This window comes from Globicephala melas, chromosome 5 (genome assembly GCF_963455315.2).
Source record: "Globicephala melas chromosome 5, mGloMel1.2, whole genome shotgun sequence".
Lineage (NCBI taxonomy): Eukaryota > Metazoa > Chordata > Mammalia > Artiodactyla > Delphinidae > Globicephala > Globicephala melas.
Genome location: NC_083318.1, coordinates 89256779 through 89273229, shown reverse-complemented (window position 1 = coordinate 89273229; position 16451 = coordinate 89256779). Strand labels below are relative to the sequence as shown.

At 41.9% G+C, this 16451-nt stretch overlaps 1 protein-coding gene across 2 annotated transcripts in view; it reads right to left on the bottom strand.

Annotated features, from left to right (window-relative positions):
- Positions 1 to 13694, bottom strand: part of RUFY3 (RUN and FYVE domain containing 3) — an 83851-nt gene extending 70157 nt beyond the window's left edge. The window contains exon 1 of one of the 2 annotated variants that reach the window (XM_030877805.2): positions 13143 to 13694. In XM_030877805.2, coding sequence (XP_030733665.1) covers positions 13143 to 13488 — 346 coding nt within the window. In that variant the 5' untranslated portion in view covers positions 13489 to 13694. The remainder of the gene's footprint in view (positions 1 to 13142) is intronic. The other variant, XM_030877814.2, reaches the window with a different exon arrangement.
- Positions 13695 to 16451: the final 2757 nt, after the last annotated feature.

Here is a 16451-nt window from a genome sequence, read left to right as displayed (position 1 = left end):
ATCTTTATAGATTAAAACTTAAAGGGAGATAGTTTATAGTTTCACTTTAAGCCATGTAATACTTCAAAACACCGTTAAGCAGTCATTAAAATCTTTAAAATTACACTGAATAGTTCCTGGAACCACAATACCAAAGAGCCCTGGCTATCTGTACATATGACATCAAGACTCTAGGTCACTGATACATTCTTAAAATATAGAACTGTGAATATGTGAATTAATCTGAATGCTCTGGGATTGCCTGTGTCCACCAACATCTGAATTCAGCCTGTCACAAACCATGATGGACAATCTTCCCACCAACCAAACAATAAGCATTTATTTAACCCTGAACAGGAGATCTGGATTGATTACAACGTACCAGCAAAACAAAAACATCTAGGTCAATAAGCACAGAAACTTGATTAACATTCCTTCCAAAGGTCCTCTCCAGGTAGACACAAGGAAGGAAGCCCAAAGCAACTAAAACTTCTGCCAAGGAGAGAAAAACCTGTCTGCACTGGTTACCCTTGAGTTTCCCATACCTATCAGTTTGAGGGGGTATTAGCAGTTATTTCAGAAATAAGAACTGTGGGTGGGCAGGAAAACCTGTACTTTTACCCAGTTATACCTGTTTGCAGGTAACCACTCTTGAGTCTTCAACATGACAGTTACTCATTGTTCTGTTCATAAGCAATGAACTTACTATGAAAACACACACTAAATAGAGGACTAATAAAAATAATTTTAAATATTGCTTGGTAATGTTTTTACTATGTAAACATATTAGCTTAGAATATAAGGGCAATATTAAGTCATCAGTAAGACATACAAACCTTGAACTTATTTTTCATAATCTTTTCTCATAAACACACTAATTATAAGCTGCATTGAACTATTTTCTCATTTGATTCCACTTGAGAATAACAGCATATATTTGTAAAAGAGTTGTGAGGAGGTCTGGGGTACAGTTTGTGGCCCTAAAACAGAATTAACAAGGCTATGTGAAGTTCAAATCCAAGATAATGATCTGAACAATACTATGTTCTAACTGCTCACCCAGCATGAATTTTCCACATTATGGTTGATTCAAAGCAAATGAGATTCACTTTTCAAAGTTAGTAGTTACATTCCTTTAAAGTATATTTACTCAGCTACTATTATAAGACAAAGGCTGATTTGTCACACCCAATGTCCCTGTTATACGATGTGGAAAAATTATTACTACTTAAGGTAGCTACCATTTATTGAATTTTTATTTTCTGTTAGGTGCTTTGTAAATATCATATCAAATCCTCACAAGAATCCTGCAAAGTTGGGACTTTCCTGGTGGCGCAGTGGTTAAGAATCCGTCTGCCAATGCAGGGGACACGGGTTCGAGCCCTGGTCCGGGAAGATCCCACATGCTGAGGAGCAACTAAGCCCGTGCACCACAACTACTAAGCCTGCGGTCTGGATCCCGCAAGCCACAACTACTGAAGCCCGCGCGCCTAGAGCCCGTGCTCCGCAACGAGAAGCCACCGCAATGAGAAACCCGTGCACCGCAACAAAGAGTAGCCCCTGCTCGCCGCAACTAGAGAAAGCCTGTGCACAGCAACGAAGACCCAATGCAGCCAAAAAAAAAAAAAAAAAAGAATCCTACAAAGTAGGTATTGATATTCCCTCTTTACATTCAAGGAAACCAAAGTTGAGCCACATAACTGGCCCAAGATCACACAATTAGCAAGTGGCAGAACCAGGATCCCCAGCTGCTTCTAGAATGCCCATGAAGTCCATTTTTTCTTCTATACTTTGCAGCTTCAGCACTCCACCCCAAGGATTAAACTTTACTCAGGGAAAATAAAGGAAAACAAAACAAAAGCAAAAACAAAGTAACACAGGCAAGGTCCTCTTGAAATTTCCTAAACAGTTATTTCAACAAAGTTAAGATTTGAAGCAGAGAAAAAATTTAACCGCTTTCATACTTTACACCTTAATGTTTCACAAACCATATATTCCACTTAGTCACCCTTATACATCTAGTTTACGTTTTTAATAAGTGGGCATTTTCTCTTCTTTCTTTTTTTTTTTTTTTGGCCAAGCAGCAAGGCTTGCAGGATCTTAGCTCGCTGACCAGGGATCAAACCCAGGTCCCAGCAGTGAAAGTGCTGCATCCTAACCATTGAGCACAGGGAATTCCCAAGTGGGCATTTTCTGAGAAGCTGAGAATCCAGCATGTATCTTTCTGCTTGTGCTGGCGAAGGGTAAACCAGATTCTTCCTGACTATTGTGAAGGATGTCACTTGCTTAACTGTACCATTGAAAAAACCATCTTACCGAGTTCCCGCCACATTTACTTATCCGGGTGGACATATTAGGAACACCTGATACATCCAGAAGTGTTAAAAGATAAATGAAGTGGGGGGGAACGATTTTCTAAAATGACTCATTTCAGAACTTCTTTAAATAACAAACTTCGATGCCTAATTTTAATTCTTAAAAAAAAATCACCAATACCCATGAAACCATTGCCCAACTGGAGAAACAGACCAGTGTCTTTCATTTACGTGCTCCTTCTCTGTTCTGAATTCCTGCCTCCCCTTTTGAGGCAGCTACTTCTGAATTTTGTGTAAATCACTGTCTTATTTTAGAAATATTACAAATACACGGATGCCTAAATAATATTTTAGCTTGTTTTTTTTTTTTAACTGTAGCGAAAAGGGTTTGATACTGTATATAACCTAAGCCTTTCACTCAAAACTGCATTTTCTAAGACTTATCCACATTGTAGTGTGTAGCTTGTACTTTACCCTTTGGGCTGCTGTGTTACAAGGTAACAGTCCATTGTATGTATAAACAATTTTTGATCTATTTTCATGCTGGTGAGCATTTGGGTTATTTCTAATTTTTTCGTTTTAAATGATATTATTTAGATACTTTTCAGAAATAGATTTCTGGTAGGTATGCCAATTCTTCTTCAACAGGTTTGAGGGTAAGAGACCACTTCACTTACTTCTTTTACAGTTAGCTGACTCCTCCTATTACTTAGTTCCTATTCTGCACACAATAGTGCTTCTTAAAATTTGTCAACTTGTGCAACTACATCAATTTGTAAAACTCACAAGTTCTGTTACCCAAGGCTTCCTGGGTCACTGTTTTACAATTTAAGAAGAAAAGTCTCATCCTCTCCCCCCAAGTTCACTAGTTGCTGTTAGCACAAAAGGGTTCCCTTGATGAATTACCATCATGATGCCATCTGGGAAAGCCCAGATGTTTCTGCTAAATTATAAGATTATTCAATTGAAAGATCATGACTTTGTCACATGCTCCAGTCCTCCCTCTCACTTCCTTCCCTCCCCCACACAAAGATCTATTATATCCTCCTCTAATGTTGAGATTGCTACAAGTTTAGGTTTATATACTTGGCAGGCTCAGTATTACTCTGTAGATATTCCAAGGAAGATAATATATACTATGAGTATACCTGAGAAGCTGAGTTATGGTTGCTAAAAACACCACCAGGACTATTACATTGCATAATATTTTTCTTGTAAAATTAACCAGCATAAGACTGAAAATAACTCCTACCTTAATAACTAAAATGGATCTCATGGCTACGTGGCAGTAGGTAATAATTTACAGATGTAAAGCTACCAACTACTTAGTAGACAATCTTGGGAAACTTATCCTCCTCTTGTCTCAATTTATTCAGCTATCAACATGGAACTAAATAACTAGCTTCACAAAGATCACAGGCTCCATGAGAAGAACTCTGCCTGTTTTACACACCATTACATACTTGCTTAAAATAATACCTACCAAATACCAGATACTCCATAGATACTTGTTGGTATAGATATATAACTCTAAAGCACTCTATATTCTTGCAATGCTATATTTCCACCCTCCTGTTTCACTTCAACCATGAAAGCCCCCAAGTTCTAGAAAATCAAGCTATATTTATGCCCCAACAAACATGTCATTCTAACACAGGCTTTATTCATTTATACACAACAGATTCAATGATTTAATATGTATAAAGCACCTATTATGTCTAGCCACTATGGATATGAAGAAAGAACAAGGCAATAGACAAGAAACAGAAAATTACAGGTGTTTAAGAAATTTCTAAATCCCTGTTACACACATGGCTATTCAGTATTGCTTACATACCTATTTTCTCTATCACGCTGGTGGCTTGTGAATTTCACATTCATTCATTTTTAGCAAATAGGGCTTCATCAGGTAGAACAAGGAACTAGAGGGCTACTGCTGCCTAAAGAGGAGCCTCCAGTTTAGGATGTGATTCCAGTTATGGGAGGTGGTGAAGGAGGCTGAGAGCATGTGGACTCAAGCCAGAATGCCCAGTCAATCCTAGGTCCATCACTTAGAAGCTGAGTGCTTGTTTCTGCGCCTGTTCCTTCACTGACAAAATGGCGATACTCATATTCACTACTTCAGAGTTAGATGAAGTAATGAAAGTAAAATGCTCAACATGGTACTTTACACAAAGTAAGCAGTCAGTAAATGGCAGCCATTATCATCATTTTAATATGTGATTCTGCTTTCGAGAGTACTGGGAAACAACCCCAAAACCCAAAAAACCCAAAAACCCTATCAATCACATGAAATGAAAGTCAGTAAGGATGAATGTTCAAGGGACTAAGGTAGAGGAAAGTAAAAAAGGCGATCTGAGTAAAGGGTATGCTGGGGCATCACTTGGGACTTGAGAAAGGAAGAGGAGAGAGGGGTCAGAATTTTACCAAGCCTTCATAACAGGTGACCAGATTTCCTAAGTTCATAAAAAAGGCAGAGGAAGCAGATAAATGTCTGTGGACAGTCCATAAACAGATTCTAAAATTAGAGAGAAAAACCATATTCTTAAAGGCAATATGTTGAAACAATTTCTCCCGCTTTCTACATGCCTTTTGCTGTCACAGTCTGCTAATCTCTCCTTTCCTTATGGATCATGAGGTTTCAGACTTTCCCGCCTCTGCCCCACCATCCATGACACTCCCTCTGACACATGCTGAGTGTCATGTCCATTCCGTATGGAGCAAGTCTAGAACCAGACACTCACTAAGATGGGTTGTGCAAAGAGGAATATCATCTTGGCCCAGCAGCCCTTGATTCCTGATCTGTTATGTTTTAGGAAGACTATGAACTTTTCACAATTATTCAAACATAGCTACAGTAGAGGGCGTGACAGTATTGATAGGTACCCTCTCGAGTACCACTGCCTTTGTAACTCTAAAAGCATTTCTTTTCACGTAATTTCAAACCAATTCTTTATGCTTATGGTATACTAACTTCCCAAAATAGAATTTAAAGCTCATACTTGAGCCACGTCGCACTGTAGGAAGACATTATAATGTTAATAAGGTTTGTGTAGAAATGTAAGTTGTGATGTTCTGCAAAGTTCCTTAAAATGGGATTCTACTTTTATTTATGATGGCTACAGGTTACTTATTGTGTAATGATAGAGAAGCAGCATATCTTTTATGCAACTTGTTTCATTATTTAAGGAATTTTCAAAAATATTAGCCAACAAGGAATTATCATTATTTCATCCAGTTAATTTGGCTAAACTCTCATCATCATCCACCTAGACTTTCTACTACCTATAACATACACTAGAAAAATATGTTCTCAGCTTCTTGATAAAATTTTACCTGTTTAACACATAGGTTTCTGTTAAAAGTCAAACAAAAAAGGGAAAAGATGAGAGACAAAATACAGTCAGGTGAACATGTTTTGAAGCCAATACTATTATTTCAGTCTGAAAAGTTGCTTTCTTTGCCACCTTTCCTCTGCTGTCTCTCCCACCCAGGAACTTTTTTACTGCCTTCTACCCAAACTGGGTTCTTTAAGGCCTTGGTGAGGGAGTACACAGTGATTAACAACATGAGCTTTGGATACTCAGACTATTGAGGAATATGAATTCATTCTCTGTCCTTCAGTTAAAAAAAATCAATATATACAAATATTGAATTATTATGTTGTATACCTGAAACTAACACAATATGTCAATTATGGTTACCGGGGGGGAAGGTTGAGGGGAAAGGATAGTTAGGGAGTTTGGGTTTGACATGTACACACTGCTATATTTAAAATGGATAGCCAACAGGGACCTACTGTATACCACAGGGAACTCTGCTCAATATTCTGTAATAACCTAAATAGGAAAAGAATTCGAAAAAGAATAGATACATGTATATCTATAACTGAATCATTTTGCTGTTCACCTGAAACTAATACAACATTGTTAATCAACTATACTCCAATATAAAATAATAATTTTAAAAATATGTCAATTATATATCAGTAAAAACATAAAAACAAAAACCAAATAAACAAAAAACACTTTTGGGGACAGGGACAGAAATCTGTGTTAACAGGACCTCCAGGTGACTCTGATGTGTGCTAAAGTTTGAGATAAGACTTTTCTCAAAACCAAAGAATCTACATCTCCAGAATAATCTTCTAAATCCAAGGTTACTCCATCAGAATTTATTTCATAATAGCTTAGATATCACTAAAAGACTGAATCAAATACTCTGATGAAAAACGTATGTTGCACCTACCTATATGAATTCTATGTGAACTACTCCTCCCCATTTTTTTCTTTTCAGCTTTCATTGTTAAGTGAGTAGTTTTATGCACTAGCTCTTCCATCTAATGGAAATTCTAAGAAATACCTCTTATAAATATAACCCCCCAAATTGATAAGTACTGATACATGTGAAGTTTGTGCCTCCCTGCCTAGAACATAAAAATATTCTATAAATGTAGCCACTAAGTACCATTACTATCTTACTAGTCACATTCTTTATTCATAATTGTTTGGGTTACAGAACTACAGTAAAATTTCTGTTATCTAATGAAGAAACTTTTAGGATCCTCTAGTATCCAGAATGAAGCTAAGATGAGAACTAAGAAAAAAGAAAACTCTGAAAGAATGAACCCGTGATTATCAATAGCAGAGCAGCCAAAACAAAGACTCAAAAATTACATCTAATATTCTGAAACTGTTGCTTTGTCAATAAGAAGCATAACAGGACTTTTTGATAATGCCAGGCCAGAAGAGGAGGTAAAACAAAAGAAAGCAGGCAGAAGAGAAGGGGAGCAATTGGCTGGGAAGACAAACTGTTGACAGTTTAGGCAGCAGTGGTGATAAAAGCAAAATCAGGAAGGCAAGCAGCAGACAGCAAGCTTAGTCATGAGGTGGGAAATGGGGGTATGACCCAGCTCCCAGGACCTTAGATGCTCAAGATCCCAGGTTATTTCAGCTGTGTGTGGAAAAGGACCCACCTGCCTTTAGATACTCTTAAGGGCTAAACTACAGGTCTCTGGTAGTCACTAATCTACAATTACACACCAAAGATGCTACGTTTCTGAGGGTTTCCCCCCTTTTCTTATGGGCCTTTACTTCTGCTATTTGACAAAACAGCATTTAATGAATCAGAAAGTGGCTCTTTGCATTCTGAACACAGCTGGAAAAGAGCTGATGGCTGACAGATTTGTGAATCACAATACTGTAAATGAAGGCACTGCTCTACATTAATTATAACAAAATGCTGTCTTCTAAAAAGTCACACATCAAGCTAAAACCTACTCATGTGAGGTGAATGCTCAAAACTTTTTGGTTCTGATGGTTCAACCCTTCCCCTGCACACCTCCCAATTTTGAGCTGATGCCTCTACATTTACAAATCCAAAAAAAGTGACTTTTGTCTTTTCAAAGTTTAAAAAGCACACAGCAGATGAACTGATTAATGTGTATTCAACTCCTAATCAGGTATAATGTTTTCTAGAGTACTATTAAACAATGAAAAGAGAAGAAAGAGAGAGACATAATAATAGAAATACCCATGGAGAATAAAGTCAATGAATAAATACATACATACACATACAAATAATGTATATACGCACATATACCTATATAATACATACATATCTTTCTGTTGTAGGTGTGTGTATGAAACTGTGAACCTAAAATTGATTTTCTCCTCTTAAATACACATTCCTGGGTTCATATGTAAATGAGAGCACTCATTCCCCACATCATGGACTCTTAAAGAGCATCCATGAGAAACAGTGAATGCTTCTAGAAGCCTCATTCTCTGCACTTTCCAGGGCTCAACCAAGGCATTCACTGTTAAGTATACTCAACTTTGACGTGGGTAGTCACTGTAACGCTTCCGGTCCTTCCCAAGACCTGTTTCCCCCTTCTTTCTATTCCTTTCCTAGCTCTCCTATCTCAAAATAGCACATACAAATACAGAAAGAAAGCTGCTACTTTGTGAGTGGACTCTTTTTTGGTACACTGCTGTATTTGGGAGAGAAAAGACAAGGGCAGAGATGTGGGCTATTTGTATGGCATTGCTTTAAATATAAATGTTTGTGGTAGCTCTGAGAGTTGAAAGAGGAAAAGAACTGTCAATAGAAGCTGATAACCATGCAAATGGCAGAGGTGCCTCTTCCCTCCAACACCAAGGAGAAGCCATCTCTTGTCCATTCTGTCCACTCACAAGATGACTTCTAAAGTTAGGATGGAAAAGGAATGCATTAGGTGTTACTGAGCAAGGGCTGGTGTGCCCTTGGCACAGAAAGCCAAACTCTGATAGCAGGTGTTTGTGGCAAAGTAAGGGTTTATTTGCAGGGTGCCAAGCAAGTAGAATGGGCAGCTCATGCTCAAAAGACCCGAACTCCTGGATGGCTTTCAGGCAAGGGTTTTTAAAGACAGTTTTAGAGGAGAGGGTCGTAGGATGCGTGATCAGCTCGTGGACCTTTTTCTGATTGGTTGGTGGTGAGGTAACAGGCTGATGTTTCAGGAATCTCAAACTTCTGGTTCCAACCAGTCTGGGGTCTACCTTGCTTGTGGTCAGCATGTAGTGGCCATCGTCCACCTGGATGGGGGTCTTAGTCTCTACAGAGCAACTCAAAGATATGCATCAGGGGCTTCCCTGGTGGCGCAGTGGTTGAGAATCTGCCTGCTAGTGCAGGGGACACGGGTTCAAGCCCTGGTCTGGGAGGATCCCACGTGCTGCGGAGCAACTGGGCCCGTGGGCCACAACTACTGAGCCTGCGCGTCTGGAGCCTGTGCTCCGCAACAGGAGAGGCCGCGATAGTGAGAGGCCCACACACCGCAATGAAGAGTGGCCCCCACTTGCCACAACTAGAGAAAGCCCTTGCACAGAAACGAAGACCCAACACAGCAAAAATAAAAAAATAAAACAAAAAATCACAAAGAACTGAAGTAATCTACTGATTCATAAATCTAAATATTCATTTAAAAAAAAGATATGCATCAGATTGTTATCTATATCCCCTCAGGAGAAACCAGGAGTCCTGTGACACTACTGTCCTCTTCACTGACTGCTTGCATCTGCTCTTTGGAACTCAGGGAAGGCCTAGGAGTCTAAAGCCTTTTTTTCTACAAATAAGAAATGGGACTTTTGTACTTGGGAAAGTCCCACAGGGTCCTGCTTGGTTTCAATGCCCCCTTTACTTTGATACTCCTCAATCCTGAGGGGAACAGGTATGGGACAAGAAAGGAAATAGAGTTGTTGGTTTTTTTTAATATAAATTTATATATTTTGGCTGCGTTGGGTCTTCGTTGCTGTGCGCGGGCTTTCTCTAGTTGCGGTGAGCGGGTGCTACTCTTCGTTGCGGTGTGCGGGCTTCTCATTGTTGTGGCTTCTCTTGTTGTGGAGCACGGGCTCTAGGTGGGCAGGCTTCAGTAGTTGTGGCACGTGGGCTCAGCAGTTGTGGCTTGCAGGCTCTAGAGTTCAGTCTCAGTAGCTGTGGTGCACGGGTTCAGTTGCTCCACAGCATGTGGGATCTTCCCGGGCCAGGGCTTGAACCCGTGTCCCTTGCATTGGCAGGCAAATTCTTAACCACTGCACCACCAGGGAAGCCCGGAAATAGAGTTTTGAATAGAGAGGTTAATCATAAACTTGGCAGAAGAACTCAGTTTTAGGGGGACCTGGTTTCAAAAGTATTGGACCATGGCATGCAAGTAGCTCCTTCTTATAGAGTTGATGAGAAATTGGAATGGACGGTCATACACCAAGGGGGAAATGGCCCCACGAAATATGAACACATACATCTCTGTGAATGCATGCAAAAGTTCTGGAAGAAAACTCACCAAACTCAAAAGTGGTAGTCTCTGATAATAAATTGTGGTGGTGATGGGGGGTGGGGGAGAGGAGGGTTTGGGGGCCCACAAAGAGGAAAGTCACTTTGTGCTCAATGTACTTTTGCATTATAAAACATTTAAATAGTGAGAACAGATCCATGTGCTACTTGTGATTTTTACTTAAAAAAAGGCATGGTAGAAATTTGAGATTTAAAAGCTAGGAGCATAAAAATTTAGCAGATTACCAGCACTCAGAGTCAGAGAGTGACATAATCCAACAAGGCACATCAGAAACCTTTCATATTGCATTTAAGCTCGCTGCATGTTTCATGGACATTATATCCTGCAAGATTTTACACTGAAACCTTACATGTCATGAACCCTGAAAGGTTTAGGCTACCTCCTCTGCACACATTTTTGCTGTTCTTCATCGGTGTCATTTATAACAAATCTTCTAAACTCAAATGTAAAGGTTAATTTTAAAATCTCTGAGTACAGTCAAGACTTCTAAAATGAAGAGATAATAATGCCTTAATAAACAGTCTATCAAAATGATTATATATTATACACTTTTGGCAAGTACATCAGCGAGAGTTAAAAATTCAGTGTTGAGGAGGCAAATGTTCATTAGCTGTTGAGGCTGAGTCTAAGTACTGCCCTGCTAACTGAAATGAGAAGTCTTTGAAAAACTGCTGGTCTCAGGTTGCTCAAATGAGTCATCAGGACAACCCGAGTTCTGATATCCAGGTACATCATATAAAGCAATATTGCACTGACTCTACAGAGCAGCAACAAGGAAGTATTTTTATTAATATCCAGAGAATTCCTTTTTGCAAGTATGTGTGTTCTAAAGTACATATAAAAATAACAGGTAAAAATAAAAACAGTACAAAACAAAAACTACTTTAAGTCAGTTTTATAGTTGAATAAAATAAGTATCAGTGATCTTTGACAATATGAACTGTCCTCAGTGACTGGTCTTTAAAAACAGTGCAAGTGGGACACGTGTATTTTCCCAGTAAATTTTCTGAGTACTTACACACCAATAAACTATTTCAGAAATTAAAGACCAGGACGAACTATTAGAACTTTATATGCTAACAAATCATGCCATACATCTGCTACTGTTGTAAGGTAAGGACCAAGGGATCACAGTTACGAAACTTTAGCTTTAAGTTCTCCGTTGCTGATCTTGATCATGCTGAGGCCCCAATTTTCGGACAATACTTAAAAATAAATAAAGTCAACCCTTAATATGAAGAAGGAATCAAATAAATCACCTGAAATTCAGATAATTCCCATAACTGATACTGGCCAACAGTTGAAAAAATTTTCTATATCACAACTTCTACCACAACTGTCACACAGAGTTATGAAGAAGTGAGAGGAGGGTCTTCTTCATCCTATAATGACTGGTTAATAAGCAGATTACACAAAAATAGAAATTCTTAGGAAGAAAAAGAGAGGCTGTGCTTAAAGAACAAAGTAGAAAGCAGATGCCTTAGAAAATGAAAAGCAGTGTTGCGAATATTCTTATCTTTATCTCCTCTGCTTATCAAAAGACTCATTTCTGACATTATTAGACACTCTCTTTTGGAAATTAGTGGATTACTGCAACAAACTATGACTTTACTAAGACTCTAGGTCTATAGTCAGTGTTGGCCCCCATTCTAGGTAAGTAATAAAGAGAAGCTAACAAAGGATTACCTCCAGCTGAATCCAATGGACCCTAATCTAGGGAGGAACCATCCAATCACAGTTTTGGACGTCTGCTATTCACTTAAAGAACATGGGCTCGGTAGGCAAAGAATCTGGGTCAACTTCATTCTTTCTCTCACACTGTTACTTAGGACAAATCACTTAATCCCATTGATCCTCAGCTTCCTCACCTGAAAAAGTGGCATATCTGGCTTACAGAGATGTGACGATTAACTATGATAATCACAGCACATGCACATAGAAAGTATTCAACTAATGTTAACCTTTTTCTAGGGGACGGATCAGGGGCGGAAAAGGCAAAGTCAGGGTTTCTTGGCAGTGCAGAACAGTTAAAAGGTTTGCTTTCGTGCTAAACAAGAAACCTCTAGCTGTGTCTCAGAGAGAGACAGACAGAGACAGATTGATCGATTGATTCCCTCTTCACCTTAGGCAAATTTCCCTTTTCAGAACTCATATAGCAAAGTATTAGGCATTTATATCATGCCTTGTATCTTCAGTCACATTTTCATACTCTAAGATCTTGTCTTTTTAAACTAGATTTAATATTCTTCAAGTCTTTTATACACATTGCCTACTCTAGGGCCCCGCTCACAGCAGGTTGCACTAGACATTTGTTGACTGATACAGCACAAAGTGCGGTGCGCTGCATTTACAGGACTCCGGTGATAGTGCTTTTAAAAGGTGGAGGCCTCTTCCTATCAAACGATATTATCCTGGGAAGTGCCCTCCTAAAGCCACACTTTCCCTTCTCGTCATCTCGCGCACAGTTCCTGATTTCTCTTCCCATTGTGGGGGACGGATATGTGATATTTACGGGTGTGGAGTGTACGCTAGTAAAAAATTTAGTGGTCCAACCGAGGCCACGCGGGCGGCGGCGGCGCAGCAGCCACACCTATCGACCGCAGCGGCGCTGGGAGCCCGCAGAAGGCGGGACAGCTGGGCTGCCGGGTCTCCGGACACCGCCCCCTCCTCCATTCCTTCAGGGAGGGCTCCCACCGGAGACCCGGGGCTGGGACCCGGCGAGCACGTGGGAGGCTGGCGAGGACGAGCGCCCGGCCCGGGAGGGGAGAGGAGGCCGGGCGGGAGCCTGCGGCCTTGGGAGACTAGGAGGTAAACAGTCCGGCGCCCGGACCGCGGCCGCCCCCCTGCGCCCCCGGATGGGAGCTTCCCGAGAGCCGCCCCCAGCGCCCAGTCTCCCCGTTGGCTCGGGGCCCTGCTCAGCTTCGGGGAGCCAGCAGGAGGCGGAGCTCTGCGGAGCCGGACTGGCCCTTCCCGGCCGAGGCCCCCCTTCCCCACCGGCATCCCCCTTCCCGGCCGCTACTCACGGTGTTTGCCGCCGCCGCCGCCGCTCGGGTAGTTCAGCAGCAGGAAGGGCAGCGGGGAGCCCGGCGACGGCGGGGTCCTCCAGGCGCGCTGTTGCTGCGGCGGCGGGCGCGCTACGAAGCCGGCGCCTCCATCGCCCGGGTAGAGCAGGAAGAAGGGGGCAGCCACCGGCGAGCCGGGCTCCGATTGCCCCGCGGGGGAGGCCAGCGGCGGCCCCGCCTCGTCCTCTCGGTCCGCGCCCCCGGCTGGAGCGCGGCGCGGCTCCTCCAGCCGCTGCTTCCCGCCCCTCGCCGGTTCCTCGCTGCAACTTTCCGCGCCGGCAGTGGGCGGCGGCGAGGTCTCAGCCATGCTCGTTCCTTCCTTCGCCGCCGCCTCCGACTCGCACCCGGGCCTGGGCAGGGGAGCAGAGGGTCACGGCGGGGAGCCGCCGCCCCGTCCCGTCCGCGCCACCGCCACCTTTCTCCTTGGCTACGGTCCGGCGTCTGGGCTCTGCCGTTCCGTCTACTGCCCGCCCCGCCGGGGTCCGAGCCAGCTGAAGGGACGGCCCCGCCCGACGGCGCGGTCTCCCTACCGGCCGCCTCCTCCCGCCTGCCCCTCCCGCCCCGGCCCCCAGCCTGCGGCGCGGCTCCCCTAGGGGGCGGCCTCCTCCTCTTCCCACTTCCCACATTCCGCTCGGCTCCGGCGGCGCTGAGCTCCCTCCCGACCCTGGGGGAGGGTACGGTGCCCAGTGCCTGGTCCTTACCGGCCCCCGGCACGGCCCTCCTAAGCGGTCAGGTGTGTTTACCCCCCGGTGCTTGAACGGTGGGAGACCTGGCCAAATATCTAGAGGCGCTTTTCTGTGCAACCGCCCAGCTTCATCGGTAGCACGGAGGCACAAAGATCTGGGTTGAAGAGGCGAAAGCTAATTTTAAAAAGGAACCTGCTCCCCCCACCCCTCCCGTATTAAACTGTACCCTATGCCTTGCATACACTATAACCGTTCATTCACGGTTTTGATTTATGAGCTTTTTATGTGAGACACCAGAGGTGGGTGTCTTCCTTCCCCCACCTCTTTTGTTCTCTGTCATGTGCCCTGTATAGAAATCTTGTATTTGCTCTGACTTTAACTCCCTGGTTTTCCGGGATTCCGCGTGCGCATGAATACGTTTTAAACCAAACAGCTTAGAATTTATATGACAGGCGTCTGTTACAGGGCGACAGTTTTCACTTTCATAGTGCCTGTGTCTCACTAGTAATTGGCCACTGTTGCTTTATTTTGAATATTTGAATCGACGATTACTGATCCAGTAATTCCCATAAACATTTCCTTCTATAATAGAGACAATTTCCAGTTACTATCGTTATTCCTTAACTCTAGATTCTATGAACGTGCCCTCGTATTTCCTAGGTGATTAGCTTTGTGTTCGGGTTGCAAAATGCTGGCATGGAATCCATGTTGACTCATAATTAAAAATCACTGTTGTGTAACATTTTGAACACCTGCTTTTCCTTCTTTCTCTGGTCTGTCTTTCCCTCTGTAGAGGAAGTTATGCTTCTCTGAAAGGAAAAGTAAACCTTTTTATTGTTGTTATCCTCTGAAAATAACTCTTGAAATTACAAGAAATTACCGTGACACGTCTAATACTATCTTTCACCAAGTCTTTTAAACAAAACATATTTTAAAAGGAGGTGTTCACAAGAAGCTAACTTCAAGGAGTCAGAAAATTTCTTAGTAGTTTTTCAGTTTCTGGCATTTCCCTGACCTGTTGATTCCAGTGCTACAGCCTACTTGAGTAAGTTATTTGTTCTCTGAGCCTGGATTCCTGTTCTGGAATAGGGGAAAATAATTATTATTAGCTATGTATTATCATTTTAGTAAAACAACATATAACTTACAGTAATAAAAACAGAATTGCTGGGGGGAGCTCTTTCATCATATCTTTAGCATTTTGGAATTTTGTTGGGTCTTTTCAGTCTCTGTAAGGGCGAGAGTCTTGATAAAAAAACATACTTGCCTTTTAGGAATTACAAGCTGTATAATACCTTGAAGAGAAAAACTAAAACATTACAGATATATGATTTTAATACCCAACCTTAACTGGATCTTTTTTTTTTTTTTAAACTGAAGTATAGTTGATTTACAATGTGTTAATTTCTGCGGGATAGCAAAGTGATTCCTTAACTGGCCTTTTACCTTGTTTTGGCATGCAGAAATTTCCAAGCATCATTGTATTCTTGTCAGGTTCCTTCACACAGGTGTTTTGAAATTTTTCAGTAAAGAATTTAACAAGAATATACACTTATTCCATTGTAGGTAGAAGAAAAGAAAACAGACTCCACACAAATCACTCTTGAGGAAGGGCAGTAAAAGCCAAGGGAGTCACCAAGTTAACAAAGTATAAAATGTTGTCTAGTTTAAATCGCCAGATTTCTCCTTTCTAGTTATCCAGGTTACCTACAGGTATTAGAAACATTGACATGCTGTGGAATCTTGCAGTATACTGGGGTTTTTGTGCCTCTTTACTTTTAAAACAGTTCTGTTTATGCTTTATGTCATTAAGTGGCAGTGCAATGAATATAGAAAATCAACTGAAATATGAGTCCTTTAACATTTACAGGCAAGGCTATTTATGGGCATTTTCTTTAAAGGTGGATGATACTCCAAGTTCCTAGTTTCTTATGCTTTTAGCTTTTGGATCAATATTATAATCACAGCTCTACATAACCTTTAGTGACATAAAGGGCTGATTCAACTGCTACATACATTTAGGGACGCTAAGATTCAAAAAACAAGCCTAACCATGCTGCTCCTTTATGAAAATGCACAGAGCATCTGCCTATACTGTTTTAAAGGGACGAAATCCAAACCACTGTAAGAATCAAATACTATTAATTTTCCTGTAAAATAAAGCAAGAGGTGTTTTTCAACTTTATTTGCATTTTGTTTTTAGTTTTTCATGTTTGGTCTTTTTTTTTTTTTTTTTTGCGGTACGCGGGCCTCTCACAGTTGCGGCCTCTCACTGTTGCGGCCTCTCCCATTGCGGAGCACAGGCTCCGGACGCGCAGGCTCGGCGGCCATGGCTCACGGGCCCAGCCGCTCCGCGGCACGTGGGATCCTCCCGGACCGGGGCACGAACCCATGTCGCCTGCACCGGCGGACTCTCAACCACTGCGCCACCAGGGAAGCCCTCATGTTTGGGTTTTTGAAACCCTTAGGGGATCTTAAGGATGGACACTTAGAATATATAACAAACTTTTAAAATATCAATGTCATGGATGTACTTTTAGCCTAAGCTTCTTAGAACTGTGATCAGAGAAAAGATACCACTTGG